The sequence below is a fragment of the Elephantulus edwardii genome, unplaced genomic scaffold (assembly GCF_000299155.1).
Source record: "Elephantulus edwardii isolate Elephantulus edwardi_28Jun2011 unplaced genomic scaffold, EleEdw1.0 scaffold00007, whole genome shotgun sequence".
NCBI classification, from domain to species: domain Eukaryota; kingdom Metazoa; phylum Chordata; class Mammalia; order Macroscelidea; family Macroscelididae; genus Elephantulus; species Elephantulus edwardii.
Window position 1 is genome coordinate 36,324,514 of NW_006399757.1, and position 21,287 is coordinate 36,345,800.

At 37.9% G+C, this 21,287-nt stretch overlaps 1 protein-coding gene and 1 pseudogene across 1 annotated transcript in view; both read left to right on the plus strand.

Moving 5' to 3' along the window:
- Window positions 1-13,470, plus strand: part of KIF11 (kinesin family member 11) — a 64,009-nt gene extending 50,539 nt beyond the window's left edge. Inside the window, exons 18-22 of the mRNA XM_006880340.1 lie at window positions 2,041-2,320; window positions 8,613-8,835; window positions 10,559-10,707; window positions 11,555-11,677; window positions 13,333-13,470. Coding sequence (XP_006880402.1) covers window positions 2,041-2,320; window positions 8,613-8,835; window positions 10,559-10,707; window positions 11,555-11,677; window positions 13,333-13,470 — 913 coding nt within the window. The remainder of the gene's footprint in view (window positions 1-2,040; window positions 2,321-8,612; window positions 8,836-10,558; window positions 10,708-11,554; window positions 11,678-13,332) is intronic.
- LOC102872614 lies at window positions 3,063-3,783 on the plus strand (annotated as a pseudogene).
- Window positions 13,471-21,287: the final 7,817 nt, after the last annotated feature.

Here is a 21,287-nt window from a genome sequence, read left to right on the forward strand (position 1 = left end):
TATTATTTTTTATTATTTTGTGTGCGTGTACCGTCAAATCAGATCTGACTGGTACAGGAGGATATTGCGCCTCCTTCTCCGGCAGAGCATCTGGTGGATTCGAACCGTGTTCCTCTGGGATTGCAGTGCAGCTTCTTGCCACTAGGCCACCAGAGCTCCCTAGAAAAGAATTTCTTAACCTCTTGTCATTTTGTCTGGATAATTCTTTGTTGTAGGGTGGCTATCCTATGAATTATAAGACTGTTCTACCTGCTGGATGTCAGTAGAACTCCCAAGTTGTGACAGCTCAAAATATCTCCAAACTTTTCCAGATGTGTCAGGGGAGGCAAAAATTATCTGTGGTTGAAAAAAATTCATTGATGCAGAGACTATTAGAATATTTGAGTGAATTAGATTCTATACTTGAGTGCCCCTAATAATTAGTGGGTTCTTAAAACGTTTTAATTTTTTTTTTATTATCAATAGCACTTCAAAATAATTTTAGAACTTCTTTTAGCTAATAAGTGCTGCTAACTCAAAGGCAGCACCTTTGAATCCATCCATGGTTGCAAAGGAGAAAGGTGGCCATTCTCCTGTGTAGCTTACAGCAACAGAAAACCCACCGTGGGTACGTCCGCTATAAGTTGGTTTTGACTCAACAACAGTGAGTGTTTTTGTTTTTTTTTTAAAGCCAATGTTAAAAATAGTATTTTCCTATGAATCAAGCAGAAGTATAAAAGACTGACAGAAGGGAGTGCTCAAAAGCTTGAGTGTAATAGTCATCCTACAGTATGTAAAGAGACGTAATTTGGATCCCATTCCCCATCAGAGACATTTTGTAATCTTTTTTTAAGAGAAAGTGAAAAATAGGACTTCAGTCTTAGCTTTATTTTATAAACAGTCATCAGTTTAACAATGAGGAATTGTTTTTATTATTTCCTAGTATTTATAAGCACAGACAATAGTTATAGAAAGATTTCAGGCCTTTTGTTCATAGGATCACTATGAGTCGTCATTGACTTGACCACAATCAACAACAACATTAAGAACCCTGTTTCTTTTTAGAGAGACTGGTAATGTTTTGTTCTGAGAAATAGAAAGATACCAGTTGCATTGTGTTGAGCACTAGGATATTCTTTTGCAGAGATGATAGGAGAATACTAATATTTTTTAACTATTGAGACATTAAAGCTGTTAAGTAGCTTGTATTATACTTCATAGGTCTACATTTTTATTTTGAGACCAAATCCCTTTATTTTCTTAACTTGATAAAGTTGGAAGCTTTGTGCTAATGGATTGCTTTGGATTGGCTCTCTGAAAACACTATGATGTGACTACCAAAGAGTTTGGTAATAGGCTCACTACTATGATTCTAATAACATCTGATATGCTTATGTAAGATGGCATGTTTCTATGCACACTTGCTGGATTCCAGAGTGATTCTTCAGATAGACTTACCTCTTGACTATGTGCTGTCACGGTATCTGTGCATTCTACATGACTCTCCAATAAATCCAGAAGAATTGGGACTATGGGTAATAGAGGGAGAGCAAGGGTTCCTAAGAGAATATAAAGCAGAATTGAAAATGCTGAATAGCTTGAACCCAAAAGGGATTTGTGAATGGAAATGCTTCTGATGCAACCTACAGTCCAGGGAAGAATTGAGCACTGTAGGAGATGTAGAAATGAATAAGCTCTAGTCCTTGTTCTTAAACAGCTTACTCTACCAGGGAGAATAAAACAAGTTGATAAATTACATTTTATCAACTACTGAATGAAATACAACGAGAGTTGTAAAGAAGAGGATCACATCTGGAGGAAGGCTGGGAAAGAGTTTAGGGGGAAAAGGTAACATTTCCAAAAGGCAGGTATGCGGTCAACCTCCTGTGAACAAACATTGGCAAAGGCGTCCATTCGTCAGTGGAGAAGACAATATGGCCTTAGAACCAGACTGCCTGCCTTTAAAATCTCTCACTTAAGAACTCTATCATCTTGAGCCAATCATGTATTCTTTGAATAATCTTCCATTTTTAACAATTAATATATATTTTTTTCTTACAGGAAATCTAAGGATCTGATCAACAAAACAGCTTCTCAGAGCACAAAATTTTGTGCTGATTCTGATAACTTGTCACAAGAACTCAGACATTTTAGCCAAGAAGGTACAGAACTGATGGAAGAGTCCGTGAAACAGTGTGATAAGCTCAAAAGCCACTTTGAAATAATGTCTTCTGAGACTGAACAAAAATGTGAGGCCTTGAAAACAAGCACACTGTATTTTTCTGAGCAGTGGGTATCTTGCTTAAATAAAAGGCAAGAGGAACTGCAGAACTTATTGGAGGTAATAACTTTATAACTAGAACCTTTCAGGGAAGAAAAGCAATAATTAGAAAATTAAATCTGGCTAAGAACTAGTTTCAAGACAAAGTGTATTTTAAAATATACCTGGGTAACTTAAACTTTCATGTATGCTTATATAGTATCATGTTTCATACTTTGGTATATATCCGCTAGTTCTAGGAGTTAAATTAACATTTGTCTGGTCTCTGTCCTGTGGCTCTTGTCTTGTTTGAGAAAGGACATCTTGTCTTTTGACATTATATACATTTCATTTTTCTCTAAGTACATTCAAATCTATTATTGCTTTAAGTACTAATATTTTGTTCCAGCTGCTTAAAGGATACGTATTTGTGGATTGCTTGAACTTAACACCTGCATGTGCCTTTTGTGGCTGTTTTTCTTTCTGTGCCATAAAGGATTTTATTGACATTCTCATGAATTAGGTACAAAGAATTAAGTCCTTTAGTTAAACTATTTTCACTAAAATGAACCAGAACTTGTGAGGAAATGGCTGATTTCAAGTGTGAGGTAGGAAATGTGCATAAGCCTAGATTTCTTATTGTAGCAGAAAATAAGGAAGCAATTAATCATTACTAGAGTTGTATTAGATTGATTTACAAGTCAGCTTTAAAGTATGAGATTGTTTTGATTTTTGCCGGGGAATATGTAGCTGCCTCTTCCCTGAGACACCCCTTTGCCTCCGGACTTCTCTGGGGCCCAGCCCTGGGGCTGAGCCAATGAACATGGGCTCTGTGTCAACCAAGATGTTAGAAGAGGCGCTGGAGGACGCGGCTCTGGTGGTGGTAGAACTGCAGCTGCTGTTTGGGGCTGGCATCTGTAATCTGTAATTGGTTCAGTGTATTCATAGGGGTCGGCTTCCTGCCTTGACAGCCCACACTGGGGTTGTGCTCAATATCCCCCCCGCCCCAGACATCTTTATGCACCAGAGTAAGCTGCACAGAGGGCTTCCAGAGCCTGAAGGAGGGACAAGCAGTGGAGTTCACCTTTAAGAAGTCTGCTAAGGGCCTGGAATCGATCTGTGTCACAGGACCTGGTGGGATGTTCAGTATTAGACTTGAGAGATGGCCAAAAGGAAAGAACGTGCAGAAGCACAGGTCAAAAGGAGACCGGTGCTACAATTGTGGAGGCCTAGATCGTCATGCCAAGGAATGCAAGCTGCCACCCCAGCCCAGGAAGTGCCACTTCTGCCAGAGCATCAGCTATATGGTAGCTTCATGTCCCCTGAAGGCCCAGCAGACCCCCAGCTCTCAGGGAAAGCCAGCCTGCTTTGGAGAGGAAGAAGAAGAGATTGACAGCCCTGCTTTTCTCCAGGAGGCTCAGGATTGTGCCACAGTGGGTGGGAATGATCAGGAAAGTTTAAGGAGCAAGCATCAACTGGCAGAGTGGAGAAAGTGGGACAGGGTGAGAAGGGGCCAGTGGCACTGCCAATATATCTCAGACTGAGGTCCACAACATCAGCCCCTCTTTCCCCTCTAAGTGGGAGGAAGGAGTGAGGCACAGGAACTCTGATCATGCTTTACCCAAATGCAAGTTAGGGCTATCAGGTAAAATCCCCCTCGAGTGCCAGCTTTTGTCTGAGGACCCACCCCCAGAATCTTTGGCTTTTGAAAGTGGTCCAGATAGCCTTTTAATGAAGGATATATCATTTCCCGTGGAAAAACATTAAGCATGAGAGGAGCCTGATAGTCCCACCCCAAAAGCCCCTCCATTCTGTGGGAGGGAAATCTATTAGTGTTAGGGCAGATGCTTTCCATATTCTGTCTCCTCATAACCCCACTTGTGGGACAGGGTGCTGGCAACTATGCCAAGGCAATGGGTCGTGATGAGAGGCAAAAGGGGTGATTGGGGAACAGCTGCAGACCTGCTCTCACCCCATTCTAGGCCAATATGGTTTAATTGATTTGCTCCCTTGCATAACTGCACCTTGGGTCCCTCTTTCTCCAACACAGTGTCAACTGCACTGTGTATGAATGACGTATCTGGTGCCTTTGAACTTTTTTTCCCTTAATATAAATATTCTAGGTTTGTGTTTTTATATATTTTAATCTAAGGCCTTCATTCCTGTACTGTATTCTCAGGTCCATGAGCAATTGCAGGGATAATTTGGCAGCAGGAATACTTTTTTTGTTGTTGTTTATCACCTCAGAACAACTGTCCATTTAACTACCTCATTTTTGCCAATGAGAGCTGGCTCTTCTGCCATCGTGTCCTCTTGAAACCCCTCCACCTTGACAATGTGCCACGGGTGACTGGGTTGGGCTGCCCCATGAAGTGATCTCCTACTGGAAGGATGGGAATCTGTGCGAGTAAGAAGGTGGTATGAAGAAGGTAGGAGAAGCTAGGCCAGGTCAAAGGCTCAGAGAGGAAGCCAAGGTTCAGAAAAATCTTTCTATCATTAATGTTAGGATTCATTCCTGTTCCAAATCTTCAATCCTGAGATACCAGATTCACTCCACACACCAGATCCATCCTTCACTGGATTAGGTTAGGCCTTCCATGCACAACTGGGGTGGGGGGAAGGGGTGTGTGTGATGAAATCTGAGTTGGTAGCATGTTGTAAGAAATTCTGCTTTTTCTCCTTGGTTTCCAGAGAGACCTTAATCTAGGGCTTCTTTGTGGTGCCCAGAGCCATTGTCCTGACCTCCTGCTGAAGTGTCATAGTAGCTAACAGAGAAAAAGGAGTTTCATTTACATGTTGTGAGATCATTACAAACTTACCTCACTGTGTTGAAACAGGGCAAATGCAGTAGAACCCATTGGGTAATGTGTGTCTGGTCCTGAGTTCTTGTCTCCCCCCAAATGCTGCCCCCTCTAGTTCTTGTATTTGTGTGGGTAGAAGTTCATGAGTCACTGATTGGTGATTGCTTGGTGGCCTCATTTGTATAATTTTTTCTTTTCTTTCTTATTTACAAGCTTCTTTTGTATTGAAAGAAATTAGCCAAAGCATCTTCTGTAGAAGGTTCTGCATCAGGCAAAAATAACTGAAACATAAGCTTGGGGACCCTTCTTCAAGTGGGACCTTGAGCATTATTTTATATTCCCCTTTCCCTATTTTCTCCCCAGCTCACCCCCAAACCTCTACATATATACATTTACTTTGAGGAGTATTTCAAAACTCTTAAATGTTTTAAAACCTGAAGATGCTAAGAACAGCTCATTCCTCTTTTTCCAAACTTTGTAGTCATAACCAGACATTGATATGAATTATGCTAAAACTTAATAGTATTTTAATGTATCAAAGCTACTTCCAGTCATTGAGTACAGAGAAACAATGGGGACTTCCATGGAGAATGTGGGAAGATCAAGAAAGGCAAGATGAATGTATTTCCAAGTTACTCAGAACTTTTATGCAAGTGTAAGAAACTTATGTCAAAGCAGCCACACGATTGTTTTAATAGGAGAGGAATGTAACTCCATGTTTACTGCTAGAAACCAAAGCTTTGTGTGAAATTTTGAATTTATGGGGAGGGAAGGAGGGAGGGGATTTATCTGTCTGTTTGTTCTTTCCCTGATCCCTTCACCTCACTTCTGAACTGCAGGAAACTGAGCCCCACTAGGCTTTGGTAGCCCCATCACTGGCTGATTTGTTTGATGGTTGATTTTATTGTACTGGGTCCTTCCTTTCCCTGTTGTCCTTTTATAGCACATGCTGATCCTTTTGCCTTCCCTTCTCTTTTTCCCTGGGAAAATAACCATGAATAAATAAAGACTTATTGGTACTGAAAATAAAAAGTATATTGTTCAACATCAAAAAGTATACAGTAGATTCAACTCATTGCTGTCGGGTTGGAACCAATTCATAGATCACTTTTCAGCAGGGTTTCTGAGGCTGTAAATCGTATGGGAGAATGGCAGTTTTTCTCTCAAGGAGAAGCTATTCACATCAGAGGGGAACCACCTCTGGTGAGCAGCATAGCTCCCTATGGACTACAGCACCAGAGTGCTCATATTGTTGATGAGCACACATCAGAGCTATTAAAAGTCATGTATTCATGTAAAAAGCCCGTAGGCCGCCTCTGGTGTATGCTAGGGAAGCCATCCATTATTCTAAAAACTGGTAATTGGAAACAGTTGAGCTGTTTCCAGGAAAAACTCTAAGCCAGGTGATTGATGAGAACAAGTATTCCACTGAAGGATAAAATACTGAAGGAATGATGATAAACTAACCAGACAAATTAATTGTGCTTCTGCATAGCCTATACTTAAACCGAAAAGCTGTTTGTCTGAACTGAGCCAGTAAACACTGCATGGCTTAAAATCAAGACAGACATGTTTTAGGGCTATCTATATCCTTTCTCTATATTACCTTCTCAGTCTGTATGCTAAACAAATCATTCTAGAGGATGGACTTTATGAAGAATATGGTATGAAGATTGGAAAAAACCTCATTAACAACCTGTGTTATACAGATGACACAATCTTGCTGAAAATGAGGACTCGAAGCACTTGCTGCAGAATATCAAAGAATCTTCAAGATAGATTACAGCTCAACATCAGGAAAACTCACTACTGGGTCAATAGGTGACATCATGATAGATGGAGAAAAGATTGAAATTAGCAATTATTTCATCTTACTTGGATCCATGGTCAGCAACTTTGGAATTAGCTGTTAGGAGATCAGAAGATAGAGCATTACGAAAGTGTGCTGTCAAAAATTTTTCCAAAGTACTGAAGAGCAATGATACTGGCTTAAAGACTAAGGTGTGCCTGATCAAGCCATGATCTTTTACCTTGTGCATTTGAGAGGTAGAAAGTTAAGAATTACAAAAGGATTGATAAAAGTGCAACCAGAGTGCTCCTTAGAGGTAAAGGATGGTGAAGCTTTGTCTCACATACGATGGGCATGTTTTTAGGAGACCCTATTCCTTGGAAAAGGACATCCTCTTTGGAAAGTTTAAGGTCAGCGATAGAAAGACCCTCCATGAGATGGACTGACACAGTGACTGCAGCATTTGGCTTAAATGTATCTGAGATGAGGCTGGCACTGGATAGAACAGGGTTCAGATCTGTTGTTCATAGGGGTCATTATGACAGTAACAAAAACAATTTAATAACTCCATGATAATTAGGTAAAGAGCTCCCAACCCAAAGGCATATGGTTCAAGTCCACCAGCTACTCTCCTAGAGGAAGATGGGCAGTCTCCTATGTGATTTATTGCCTCTGAATACCCTGTGGAGGGTCAGGTGTAAGTCCTGCTCCACTGTACACAACAACATGAACATTAATGATTACTAAACCATCTGAGCAGCAGCTGATGGAGAACTTCATAATCTTAACATGAGATACAACCATTCATTATATGCACTTCCTATAAAGTATTCGTATCAACAAAATATGACCTTGAATTTGATAAGGTCTCTAGATCAAACTAGTTTATGGAAAATGAGGAGGACAGATGAATAGAGGAAAATCTGTCACAGACTTGCATTCAGGCAAAACCAGAATTTGAGAGATTCAATAGCAAGAAAAGGCCTGGTTTCTTTTTAAAAAAAAAAGTATTAGTAATTTTAATGAAAATTTACAGACTTTGGATTTCCATTCATTCATTCATTGTTATACTTTTCTCCCTACCTACCCTTCCCGCCCCCCCCCCCCAGTACACTCCTCTCTTTGAAAAGTAAAAGAAAAATTTTTTTCATTGTTTTAAAGGCCTGGTTTCTTAACAGAACATTTCAAAGGGAAAAGAAAACTGAGGGTAACCTATAGATGAAGAGAGATGTAAACTAAGATAACTTAGTCCTTAAAGACTGCATGGAATGGTCTTTATTTACACTTGCTTCCTTGGGGGTAATAAATAAGAATGGCCCTTTTCACTCCAAAGGTCCCAGTTTGGATGATTCATTAGAACAGCTGCCTACTTAAGACATAAACAAATCTAATGATGAATTCTGATTGAAACAATCCAGTTGGTAAAATTTGAACTAGACAGTTGACTGAAAGAACCCTTGTTTTTTAGCTGTGAAAAAACTCTTCTCTCCTGGTAATATATGCTGAAGTAAGTTGATGAAATGACTCAAGATTTGCTTCAAAATAATGTTGGGTGGAAGGACAAAAAAGTGGCCAGTCTTTTTCATCTATTACCTCCCTTTATGTTGATAAAATTGTTAAAGTTGGGAAGTTCAAAGAAGTTAATTGTTTTCTCTCACATGTGTTTTTAAAACTTGTGTTTATGAAAAATTTCAAGGTCAGATAAAATGATATATTGAGTAAATTGTTGACAATGTAAATTTTAATAATAAAATCACTGAAAACTCATTTACATCATTTGCAGGTGGTAAACAAGAGTTGTGAGTCTTCATGTTCAGAGATTACTGAAAAATTAAGTGGACATAAATCAGCTAATGAGAATCAGCATAACACTTTCCTTGATCAAATAACTTCTAACAAAGAGATACTGATGTCACAAGGTCTGGAACTTAATGATTCTATAAAAATCGGTCGGACTAAGCTTCAGTGCTTTCTGGAACAAGATCTGAAACTGGATGTCCCAACAGGTACTTTAAAAGAAAAAAAGAATTGTTAGAATGTCTGGTCCTGCCATTGCTTTGTAGGAATTTACTACCTCATTGTAATTAACTCAAGTACAGAAAAATTGGATCAAAATGGTTTAAAGCAAGTACTAAATGATATAGGTGATACATATAGTTAGATATGTGGGCATCACAATATAGTAAAATGTTACAAACATTTGTCAGGACAGTAAAAGAGTACTTTAAAAACATTTAAAACCTATAAAGTGTGTACATGTCTTAAGCATTGTTTAACAAGCATATTCTTTCAACACTACACATGAATGAATCCAATTTTATATCCTTTAAGTGCTATACCAGTATTGGCTGGAGGTATTAAGTCTGAATTTGTTAACTAGATATTTATTTAGAATTCAAAGTAATTTGTGAATTTGTTTTGTATTTATAAAATTTGTACCTGGAAAATGTTCTTTAATTTTTAAAAAATTTTACTGTGTTTTTGTTTTATTTCTCTAACCTTCTTAATGATCAATCAAAAGCTGATGTCCCTGTTTTTTCTAACAGTTCTTTCAGTTTCACAAAATTGTAATACAAGTTTCCATGCACAACTTTTTAAGTGTACAAATAAAGTAAATTGTTTTCCCCAAAAAAAAAAAAACATTTAAAACCTATTACCATCTTCTGAACACCATTTATAAAATAAAAAGGGATTTTTTAAAAAAATCATTCAGTTTTTAAATTTTGTATTGGTTTCCTACAAAATTGGTATACATTGTGTATCATTTATGTACACTGTTTCAAACATTCCTTCATTCACATTGTTTCATATGATCATTCAGATACATTGTTTTATAAAATTAATCACCATTGATCAATGTCTACTATTATTCAGTCAAGGAAAAGGGATATTTTAACATCAGAAATGTGGCAGCAACATGTTTGAGAACTCTGGTTTGCTGGAAACCTCACCACATTTTGCTTTTTGCTATCTACCTGTGTTTTGTCATGAACTCTTAGATTGACATTTGAGAATCACTGTTTTGCATAATCAGGGATGACTGCGCACACTGTAACATTGAATTATACACTTTAAGTTAGTAAATTTTGTAGTATGTAAGTTATCAGATTATTTCACATGTAAATTTACTAAAAATCATTGGGTTATGTACTTTGTGAATACTGTACTTTGCAAATTATACTTAAAAGCTGTTTTATATACAAAAAATTATAAAAGGAGATCGTTATTCTCCTCCTGCAAGAGAACTCTATGATTTATTCTCTTTTCAATAAAATTAGGAAATGTAAATGTTTAGGGGAAAATAGGAAATGCCTTAGTCAATTATCAGGCTGTACGCTCTAATTATAAAGAAATGTAACTTGTTAATTGTTAGTTGCTATTTATAGTGAAATATTGAACACCTTTAAAAGTAATCATTTGGGGAAAACTGTATATTCACCTACCATTTCTCATAACACTTCTGTATGTCCTATTAGAGCTTATAACACATGTACGACACATTTACCATATCCTCTGAGATGGTAGTGTTTTGGGGATAGGTTAAGTATTAAATAATTATCTGTTACCAGTTGTCAAGTTAAGAAATATTAGGCTTATGCTTGACAGGTAACAGGACATATTTGCACATACAGCACTGATTAGAAGACTAATTTGGAAGTAAATTTTTTAACATTCAAAAATTTTATCTAGCTTAAACTTCAGTTTTTCCCATTTATGTGTCTATTAAAGGTACAACGCCCCAGAGGAAAAATTACCTATACCCATCAACACTGGTGAGAACAAAGCCACGTGAAGAACTCATCAGTCAATTAAGAAGCAAACAGCCTGAGCTTTTAACAATGATGGAATATTCAGAGAACCAGAAGGAGACCAGACATGTAAGATTTAAAGTGTCTCAATTTTAGAATTCAAAGATTCCTCATAGGATCAGGTTCATGTGAAGAATTTTTGTCTTTGCCTTTCAGTCCTATTTTCCTCTCACTAACAACAATTGTTTTTCCATTAGCCTATTTCTTTAAATGTTGTAATTTTTTTTTTTAGATTTATTATTTTTTGTATGTGTACTGCCAAATCGGATCTGACTGGGACAGGAGGAGATTGCCCCTCCTTCTCCAGCAGAGTGTCTGGTGGATTCGAACCGCCTGTGTCTGGGATTGCAGTTCAACTTCTTGTCACAAGGCCACCAGAGATCCCTTAAATGTTGTAATTTTTTTAAATGACATTTTAAAAATTATTAAATGATACTATAATTAATAACCAATATATATGTGTTCTTATGTCCTGGACACTTTCTGTCCATAAGCACTAACTCAGTTCACTCTGAATAACCTTATGAGTTGGATATTAGTACTAGCCTCATTTCTTAAAAGAGGAAACTAAAATTACCTTTCTCAGCTCACAATGATTTGCGTTGGAATTAGAACCTAGCCAATTAAACATCACAGTCAGTGCTCTTGACTGTAGTTATTACATTACAGAGAATTTGGGGGGGGGGGAGTAATAAGACAATAAAATATAAACTCTTGAAATTTCCACCTTTAACCTTTTAGTATAGGCACTTCCGCTGTGTGTGAAAACATTATTTTAATCAGTTTGTAAATGTTTGCTAACTTTTAAAAGGTTTAATAATGGGTGTTATGTTAAAAAAAGAAAGAAATGGCTTATAATTCTGCAAAGATTTTTTAAGCCTTTGGGCTTAATCACTCATTCAGCTCCTTCTGTTAGGATCCGGAAGAAGACAGGGCAGTTCTGGAGTCCATGCTCAATGCGGCAGAACCTCTGAGTCAAGAGTCATCTCCAGATGCGAGTGTGGATTGTTCATCACGATGTGGGGTTCCGTTTTTCCAGGTATCTGATTAAATCATATCAGTTAATCCTTCCATATCTGACTTAAATCAGTCATCGTCTCTTTTGTAAAGCCATTCTTGTTGCTAAGTGCTGTCCACTTGTAGAAGACTTATAGTGACCCTATGAACGAAAGACCTGAACATTTGTATAATTGGCATCATTTTTCCACGTTCATAGAGTTTCCAGAGGCAAGCTATTTTGGAAGTGGATGCCACTCCTGCTTCCAAGCTTGTTTTAACTGGGGAGCTCCACCAAACACTGTCCGCCATGGGTAACCATTATTGCATTTGACACAGGAGTGTCACAGTGTTAAGCTTCACAGCAACCACAGACCAGTTGTAAAGTCATTACTTAATTAAATAATCTAGCGAGCTCTGGTGGCCTAGTGACAAGAAGCTGCACTGCAATCCCAGAGGTGCGTGGTTCGAATCCACCTGATGCTCTGATGGAGAAGGAGGGGCAGTCTCCTCCTGTACCCGCCAGATCCGATTTGACAGTACATACACACTAATCATCAGCAGCAGCATCAAACAAATAATCGGATAGCACAACAAACATTTCATTCTCGTAGCGTAGCTTGTTCACCTTTCAAACATTAATGATAAAATCCTTGATAGTTATAAAGGGGTTTCTCTAATATATAAAAGCAAAAGATGACTTAGATCTCTACCTTTGTCTGGTCATCTTAGCTATATTTGTCTTTCTTTTGCTTCCTACATATTTAGAATGGATATTGAGAGGAGTCAGTTCTCTTCCTCCCACATTTGGCATGAAAGTTAGTCTGTCTCTGTTCATAACCAGACTTTTGAAGGCAGAGGGGGAGTTATTTGGCTAACAGAGAATAATAGCTCTCAGGTTATGTTAATAATGTCTCCTGTCTTACCTTCCTTTTTACCCCATATTTCCTGAATTGTTGGCCTGCTCTAATCCTATGCAGTTAAGTCCTGTGAGCTGCCCACTTTCAAACACTGTTCCAAACATGGCACTATAATCTCTTTAACATTTGTTTTTCTGTTTTGAGGATATGAACCTAAACAATGTCTGAAGTATAGATTTTCTTACATAGGACATTGGTATCACCAGGATCCTAAACGTTCAATGAGCAAATAGAATTCTCATGAAACAAAACTAGCAAAGGAGGAACATAAAAACAAAAGTATCTTTAGGTAGTTCATGCCCTTTGCTTAAAATAGAATTGCCTTTATAATATGAAAATAAATCTTTTCCCTAAAGTAGAGTTTCTCAAGAATGGTACCATTTACAAAATAAGCCAAGTAATTCTTTGGAGAGCAGGGGTTTTGGACAATGTTGAGCAGCATTCCTGGTGTCTACCATTAGAGGGATGGATGCCTCCTAGTTATGACAACCAAAACTATCTCCAGGCATTGGCCTGGAGCTCAAACTCACTTGCCTTGGAAAAGAAAATTGGTTTGTTTTTTTTTCTTTTCTCCTCCTGTTGATAGTAAACAAAAGAAGACAGTGGCCTCTACTTCCTAAATAAATTGTTGGTTCAACTTTGTCTGAGCCTTTCCTAAAATTTTCTACAGTTAAATATCTTGTTTGAAACTTGGAGAACTTTGGAAATACGGTAAAGCTAGCTAATGTGTATTAAGTGCTACTTTACACTGACTTCATTTCTTTCCTTAAATCCACAGCATAAAAAACCGCATGGAAAAGACAAAGAAAATAGAGTTATTAACCCCGTGGTGCAGTCTAAAGTGGAGGACACCTCAGAACACTCAGCCACAAAGAGCAAGTTAAGACAGCCTCTAAGAATCCAAATAAATCTTTAGATAACGTGAAGATTGGGATTTGATTTTTCAGAGAAATGATATAACCTACAATCCCAGAACTTGTGCCTTGTATATATATTAAAAATAAGAATAGAAAGTATCAAGACAATACTGTAAATTTAGTTGAAATTGATGTCCATTTTTTTGTCATTCCTGTATATTATGGTAGGCTTAAATTTGCATTGACTGAATATGCACTTATACAGTTTTTTTTCTATGAAATAATCCTTTCATAGTAAATGAAAAAACATACTGCATTTTATTAAATAGCAAATATATACGATCTGTACTGTTCCTTCAAACTTGAACTCGTATGTGTAAATATCACTTAGCCTCCATCCTTATGACTGAATTAGGTCTATCTGTGCTTTCTTCCTTTGCCAGACTTTACAATTCTGCGTTCTCCCTTTTTGTTCTTAAACCATCTGTAAACCTGTAAGAACGTATGCGTTCTTACTCTAAAACAGAGTTTTACCTAAGAATCTTTTCATGGTTATCTCTGTCATCGCTGTCAACAGTACACATCCTGGAACTATTCCCTCTTTAACATTTTAATTGGAGAGATGAAAGCATTGCATCCCTTATGAGGCCTATATCATTAGCTTTAACACAAAAGTTAAAAAAAATGTTCACAAAAAGCAAACCTTTTTGGAATATAGATTGCCATTGAGGGATTCCTATCCACAATTCTGTGGCCACATTCTAAGGTCTGTCTTTTGGAAAAAGTCATAATTATTTAAGAGCTTTTTGAAACTAATAATTAGGACTATAATTTATATTCATATTTACTTGAAATAATTTGTTATTCTCAGAATATAATAAAGTATATATGTATATTTTTTTCATATTGAAATCAAAACCCTTTGAAGGGCCCTGACATTTTTTATTTAGCCATCAGCATGACAGAAGAATTTTACAGACTTAGTTTTGATAGCTAAGAAACAAAGACCAATTTTGTAGGGAAATTAGGAAATGTGCTACTTCAAAGATTTAAATTAACCTGGCATAAGTTCTAAACATGTTTCTTTTTAAAATTTATGTTGGCTTCCATACAAAATTTGTATACATTGTGTTTCACACTTTCCTTCATTCACATTGTGTTTTATATTACCATTTCTTTACACTGTGTTTTATATACTTAATCCTCATAAGTGCTAAATATTTTAATAAAAATAATAGGTATATATCCCTGCAGTATCAGATGTCAGTATAAGCTGAGTGTTGTTAGGTGTCGAGTGAGCACCTGACTTGCAGCAACTCCGTGCATGAAAGAAGGAAACAGCTCCCAGGCCTGTACCGTCCTCATGACGAGTTGAGTATCAGACTGTTGTGATTCTATAAGGTTTTCATTGGCTCTCAGAAATAGATCACCGGGCATTTCCTCCTAGTCCATTTTAGTATAGAATTCCAAAGAAATCTGTTCAGCATCATAGCAGCATTCAAGCCTCCATGGATTGTGGCTGTGCCTGAGGTCCCTTCGCCTGGATTTGAGCATGAGTCTCTTGCATGGATTGTAAGAATCTTACCCATGAATTATAGATGCCCCCTAAGCTATACTATCTAATAAATTACCTCAATAAGCCCATGATTAATAAATAAGGCCTGTAGTCTAGTTTTAAGTGTTCTCATTCCCTGTCTAAATTAAGGCAATTTTGGAGTACTAATTTAAGTGGCTGACAGATGCAGAACTAAGTCCATTAAAAGCCTTAAATGAGCCCTACTAATTTTCACATAATAGGCTATGACACTAAAAAACAACAAAACAAAACAAAAACCCCAAAACCCAAGAGCATTATTGGTAAAAATGGAGTGAATCACTCCAAGTATGCATTCAGTCATAGGAACAGGTAACTTCAAGGGACAACAGTCAAGATTAACTTTCTGAGAATCTGAAAACCATCAAAGGTTTCGAAGAACCAAAGCAAATGTTAAATATTCCTAAAAACTGTGAGAAGATAAGGGTTTGTGTTCTTTCCCTTGCTTCACTCCTTTCCCCAGCTCAGTGCCAGTACGCATGAGAATATCTCTCCTATTCCTCCTGTAGAACCTTAGTCCTGTTTCTAGAGGAAGTTGAATGAACCCCTATTAAGGAACCGAGCTTGTTCTAACCTGTTCTGGAGGGAGGAGTGCTGGCAGCCTTGTTTTGCTATAAAACGGAGGGAACTGACCGTTCAGTGGTTGTTCAGAGAGAGTAAATAGCACAGGTGGAGATTGCCCATCTGTCTCCCACAGAGCAGTTTGTGGATTCAAACTGCGTGCCTTAGGGATTGCAGCGCAGCTTCTGAACCACCGGAACTCTACTCTGGTCTAGTAGTCCATATAGGGAGTTGCACTGCTAACCCAAAGCCCATGCTTCTCTGGCAGTTGGACTCTACTCTGTGGGGAAAAGGTGGGCAATCGCCTCTCCTATTTACAGGCTCAACAACCCAATGGAGACTCAGCTGTGAGTTGGCTGTGACTCCATTATAATGAGTAGAGTGAGGAGTGTGACCTGATGGCCTTACTCGCCATGGAAAAGCAATGAGCAAAACTCATCCCCCATCGTGGAGCAAATGAGCAACTGCAGCCATTTGAAGCAAACAATTAGAACCCCAAAGCCTTCAGGAAAATCTTGAGCAGATTATTTCTTTAAGAAATAATAAAAAAATATCGGAGTATACTGGAGAGTTTTAAAAATGGATGGGAAAAAAAAAATATGGGTGAAACTGGAAGTCATAACGCTTAGTAAACACAGACACAAAAGGACCAGACATAGTCACAAGACATTCTTACAAAATTGTGGAGGCCTAGTGGTAAGCAGTTGTGCTGGTAACTCAGAGGTGCATCATGTGCACCAGTGGTTCGCCAAGGGAAGGATGGACAATTTTATAGCCTCTGAAAATCCACTAGAGGTTCAAACTATGGATTGTTTCCATCTAGACTGGCAGGGAATAAGTTTAAAAAAGCGAAATAAAAGTTTATATATGGAGTAATTTTTTTTAAATTTCTAAGTTTACAAGTCATACTGGCTTCTCATTCAATCATACTTTGTTTTATAACAATAACTACAATTTGTTGATGTAATTCCAATATGTGATCACCCTTATGTATTGCCTTTCACTTCATCCAATTTATCTTAATTATGCAACACTGAAGAACAATAAAGAATTTGTGAAACATTGCACATGGATGAATAGAGGAAATTACATTAAATGACTATTATAAGAAAAACAGGACAAAACATTGCCTGCTCCTGTGCCATCCTCACCATTGTCTTGTTTAAACCCAGTTACACCTGCCACTCTTTCAATCCTCAGGGCTTCTTGGGCTGATGCTCCTTTTCCACCAAGTATGAAGAACTCCTGAGAACACTTCTAAAGTATGAGACAAAATCTTGCCATCCTCAATTCTAAGGTATATTCAGGCTATACTTATTCCAAAACAGATTATTTGTTCTGGAAGTGCATGGTGTATTTCATATTCTTCACCAACACCATAATTTCAATGCAATAATTCTTCCATCTTATTCAGTGACCAACTTTGGTACTGGCATAAAGACACAGACCACTGAATGCAACTGAGGCCACAAATAAACCCATACATGTGTGGTCAACTGATCTTTGAAAAAGTTGCTGAAAGTGTGAGGAGAAGGTTGTTACGTGCTGTCGAGTCTCTTGCATAGCGACCCTATGTACAGAAACCTCTATCCTGTGCCAACTTTATTCTGTCTGACACATCTACCCTCATTACCCCAGTCACTGTATCAATCAACCTCATCAATGATCTTCACCCTTTCAAGCATGATGGCCCTCTCCAAGGATCACCTCCTTGCAGCATGCCCAAATTATGTCAGGCGAAGCCTCAGAATCCTTATCTCCCAGGATCAGCCTGATTTCACCCTTCCTAAGATGAACCTCCTATGAACCTGGAGAGAGAATGAAAGGCACCCAAGTGTCAAGGACTCTCCTTCATAGGGTCGCTATGAGTTGCCTGCGACTCGACGGCACTTAACAAGATGAACCTGCTTGTTTTTCTGGCAGTCCATGGTATATTCAACACACTTCTCCAACACCACAGCTCAAAGGCATCAGTAGCAAGCAATTGTGAAGACTATGGCCTGGATCAGGCGTAGCTTAGTCTCCAGACTGACACTGTTGCTCTTCAGTGCTCTTGGAGAGCTTCCTGCGAGCTGACTTTCCCAGTGCAATTTGTCTCTTGATTTCCTGGCTGTGGTACCAAGTGTGTTAATTGTGGAGCCAAGTAAACTAACACTCTTAACAATCTCTTATCTTTTCACCATCTATCATAATGCTGCCAATTGGCCCAGTGATGAGAATCTTTGTTTTCTTGATGTTGAGCTTCAATCTATATTAAAGACTGCAATAAAAAATTAAAATGGATCAAAGAGAAAACTCTTAGAAGAAAGCAGGCAAATCTTCATGACCTTGGATTTGATGGTGTATATTAAAGCATATTACTGAGGAAGTGAAAAGACAGCCTACAGAATAGAAGAAAACTTTTGCAAATCATTTCTCATGACACTAGTATCCAAAATATACAAGGAAGTTTTAAAACAACAAAAGCAATCCAATTTTCAAAATAAGCAAAAGACTTGAATAGACATTTCCGCAAAGGAGATATGCCAATGGCCATTAAGCACATGGGGAGGTGCTCAACATTAATCATTAATTAATCATTGTTATTGTAAAATGTTGAGTACGACCCATAGCGAGCCTATGAATAACAGATCTGAACCCTGTCCTATCCTACGTGATTCTCACAGTTTCTGACATTGCTTGATCCTATTGTAGCAGTCACGATGTCAGTCCATCTGGTTGAGGGTTTTCCTCATTTCTCAACTCTCCACCTTTCCAAGCATGATGTCCCTCTCCAAAGAGTAGCCACTCCTAGCAACATACTTGAAGTATGAAAAGTTACATTATCTCTGCCCCAAAAGATCACTCTAGCTGCACATTCTCCAAGACATATTTGTTCTTTTGGCAGTTTCTTCTGTATTCAGTACTGTTCTCCAACACCACAGCTCGAAGGTATGAATTCTTCTGGCATCCTTATTCATTGTTCAGCATTCACATGCACAGTTAAGTGACTGAAAAGGCCATGGCCTGAATCAGGCACATGTTAGTCCTCAAACTGACATAATTGCTTCTCAATAATTTGGAGAGATCCCTGACTACAGACTTTCCCAGTGCAATAGGACTTCTGATCTGACTGTTGGTGCCAAAGGTGCTGATTGTGGAACAAAGTCAAATGAAGTCGTTGGAAGTTTCAATCTTTTCCTATCATCATGATGTTTCCTATCAGTCTCTTGGTGAGAATTCTGTTTTCTTGACATTGAGCTGAAATCCATATTGAAGGCTGTATTGTTTTATCTTTTGCAGCAAGTGCTTCAAGTCCTCCTCACTTTCAGCAAGCAAGGTTGTGTAATCAGCATAATGTAGGTTATTGATGAGTCTTATTCTGATCTTGATACATTTCATTAAGTGTAGTCCCCTGAAATGCACATGGACATTCATTCTCTTCCCTTTTCTGTTTTGAGTCCATTCCCCTTGAACCAGGGAGCTCTGGTGGCGTATTCCTTCAACTGCTCAATACTTCTGCTTCCTCTTTGTCCATGTCAAACATGCTGCTTCTCTTTTCAGCTTGATTGCCTGGGTGGCTGGAGATACTAATAGTTACGATTGGGAACCCAGAAAAAGGAATGAATCAGAACTAGTTAACTACCAATGATTTAGGAAAGGTTTAGCCTTGTCACTGCAATCAATTTTTATGTTTAATTAATCATGAACCATTTCATTTTGTATAATATATGAAGTTAAAAAATCGCTTGCCCTTTAACTTGGGAGAAGGAAGATAGGCTGAGCTAAGTTCACAGCTTTCAGCTATGACAGCATACATTTCCTCTTCTCAAACAAAGTGGTGGAGAACCCTGGGTCAGGTGTAGTGCAAATTATTGTGAACTAAATAGAACATATAATATTTTCTATTTCTTTGCATGTATCTGTAAGTTGAATAATTAATAAGGAGGGTCAAAGAATTGATACCTTTGAATTGTGGTACTGAATATACACCATGGGATCCCAAAAGAACAAACAAATCTGTCTTGAGGGCGCTCCTTAGAGGCAAGAATGGTAACAATTGATTCATGTCACATGCTTTGGTCATTTTCAGGAAGTGTCAGTCATTGGAAAAAGACATCATGCTGGGAAGGGTAAAGAAAGCTAAAGAGAGGAAGACCCTTAATGAGATGACGGTATAGCTTGGATTTGTTCTTTCAAGTCTTTCAGTCTGAGAAAAGTACGTTCTTATCTTTTGGTTTTCTTACTCCAGCTCTTTGTATATTTCATTATAATAATTGTCTTCCTGAGGTGTCCTTTGAAATCTGTTCAATTCTCTTATTTCACCATTTTTTTAAATAAAATTTTAAAAGTGATTGTAACAAACTTTTACAGAGAAGTTAGGTTTTCATTCATTCATTGTTGCACATTTTACCCCCTCCTGCTTCCCTTCCCTTCCCCCAGTTGACTTTTTAAATTTTTTTTTTATTCATTTCAATTAACATCTACAGAGATTTTGGATATTGTTGCACTTTTCTCCCTGCCCACCCGACTCCCACCCCCAGTTCACTCTTCTCCTTGAAAAGCAAAAGAAAAACTCCTTCATTGGTATATAATCCCCCCCACCCCGAGTATACTCCACTCTGCAACCCTCATTCCAGACTCTTACGATAATCATAATGCCCTAAAATACATTACTTTTAAACTTTTTTTAAATATCCATTCATTGTTAAACAATTACCTACTTCTTCCCTCCAGTTCCCCCTCCCGCCCCCAGCCCTCTTTTCGATGATATATCTCTTATTCAGGGTTGTTGTCGTACGTATACTGCCTAAATATATATTCATTTTAGACAGTTTTTTCATCTGTTCCAATGCATCCATCTTGGCTTTTCCTTTCTTCTTTTAATGACTTTCTGCATGTATGATGTCCTTAATGTCATCCCATAACTGGTCTGGTCCTCTTCAATTGTTAGTGTTTCTTGCATTAAACATATTCTTGAGATGGTTTTTCCGTTCAGGTGAGATACATTCAAGGTTATATTTCAGATCTCAGAAACTTGTTTCCCTTTTCAACTTTAATTTGAATTTATATATTAGTAACTGATGGTCCATTCCACAGTTGGCCTCTGGTCTTGTTTTGACTGCTGACATTGAGCTTCACTTTACACAGATGCAGTCAACTTGATTTCTGTATATTCTGTCAGGTGAGGTCCATAGTTGCTGTTCATATTTTTGGAAAAAAGTATTGGTAATAAAATGATTAATTTTATAAAATCCTATCATGCCATCTGTGGCCTCATTTCTCTCACCAATGCCATATTTTGATACAATCCTTCCTCTTTCCACCCACTCTCATATTACAGTCACTGACTATCATAAATGCATCCTCTGAGTCAATTACTGCAGAAGTCAGTAGAAATCTTCATTTCTTTGTCTTTAGTTTTTGTGGCGGATCATATGTCTGCATCTTAGTTGGATTCGCAGGTCTTCCTTACATGGCCATTATTCTCTCATGACAAGCTCCCTATAATAATTTCCTTCCATCTTTCTCTCTGTACTAGCACTCGCTCTCTCTCTCTGACATAAGCAGCTCTGATGAATATAGTTTCTGTTATCTTTGTGGTCCTGGCAGGTGACACCTATTATCTTTTTCTCTTAGAATAATCTTCAGAATTCTCCTTAGAATCAGGATGGATGAACTTTGAATTCACATGATGAAAATGACTTCATGAAAATGGAAAAAATCAGGACTAGATACAGT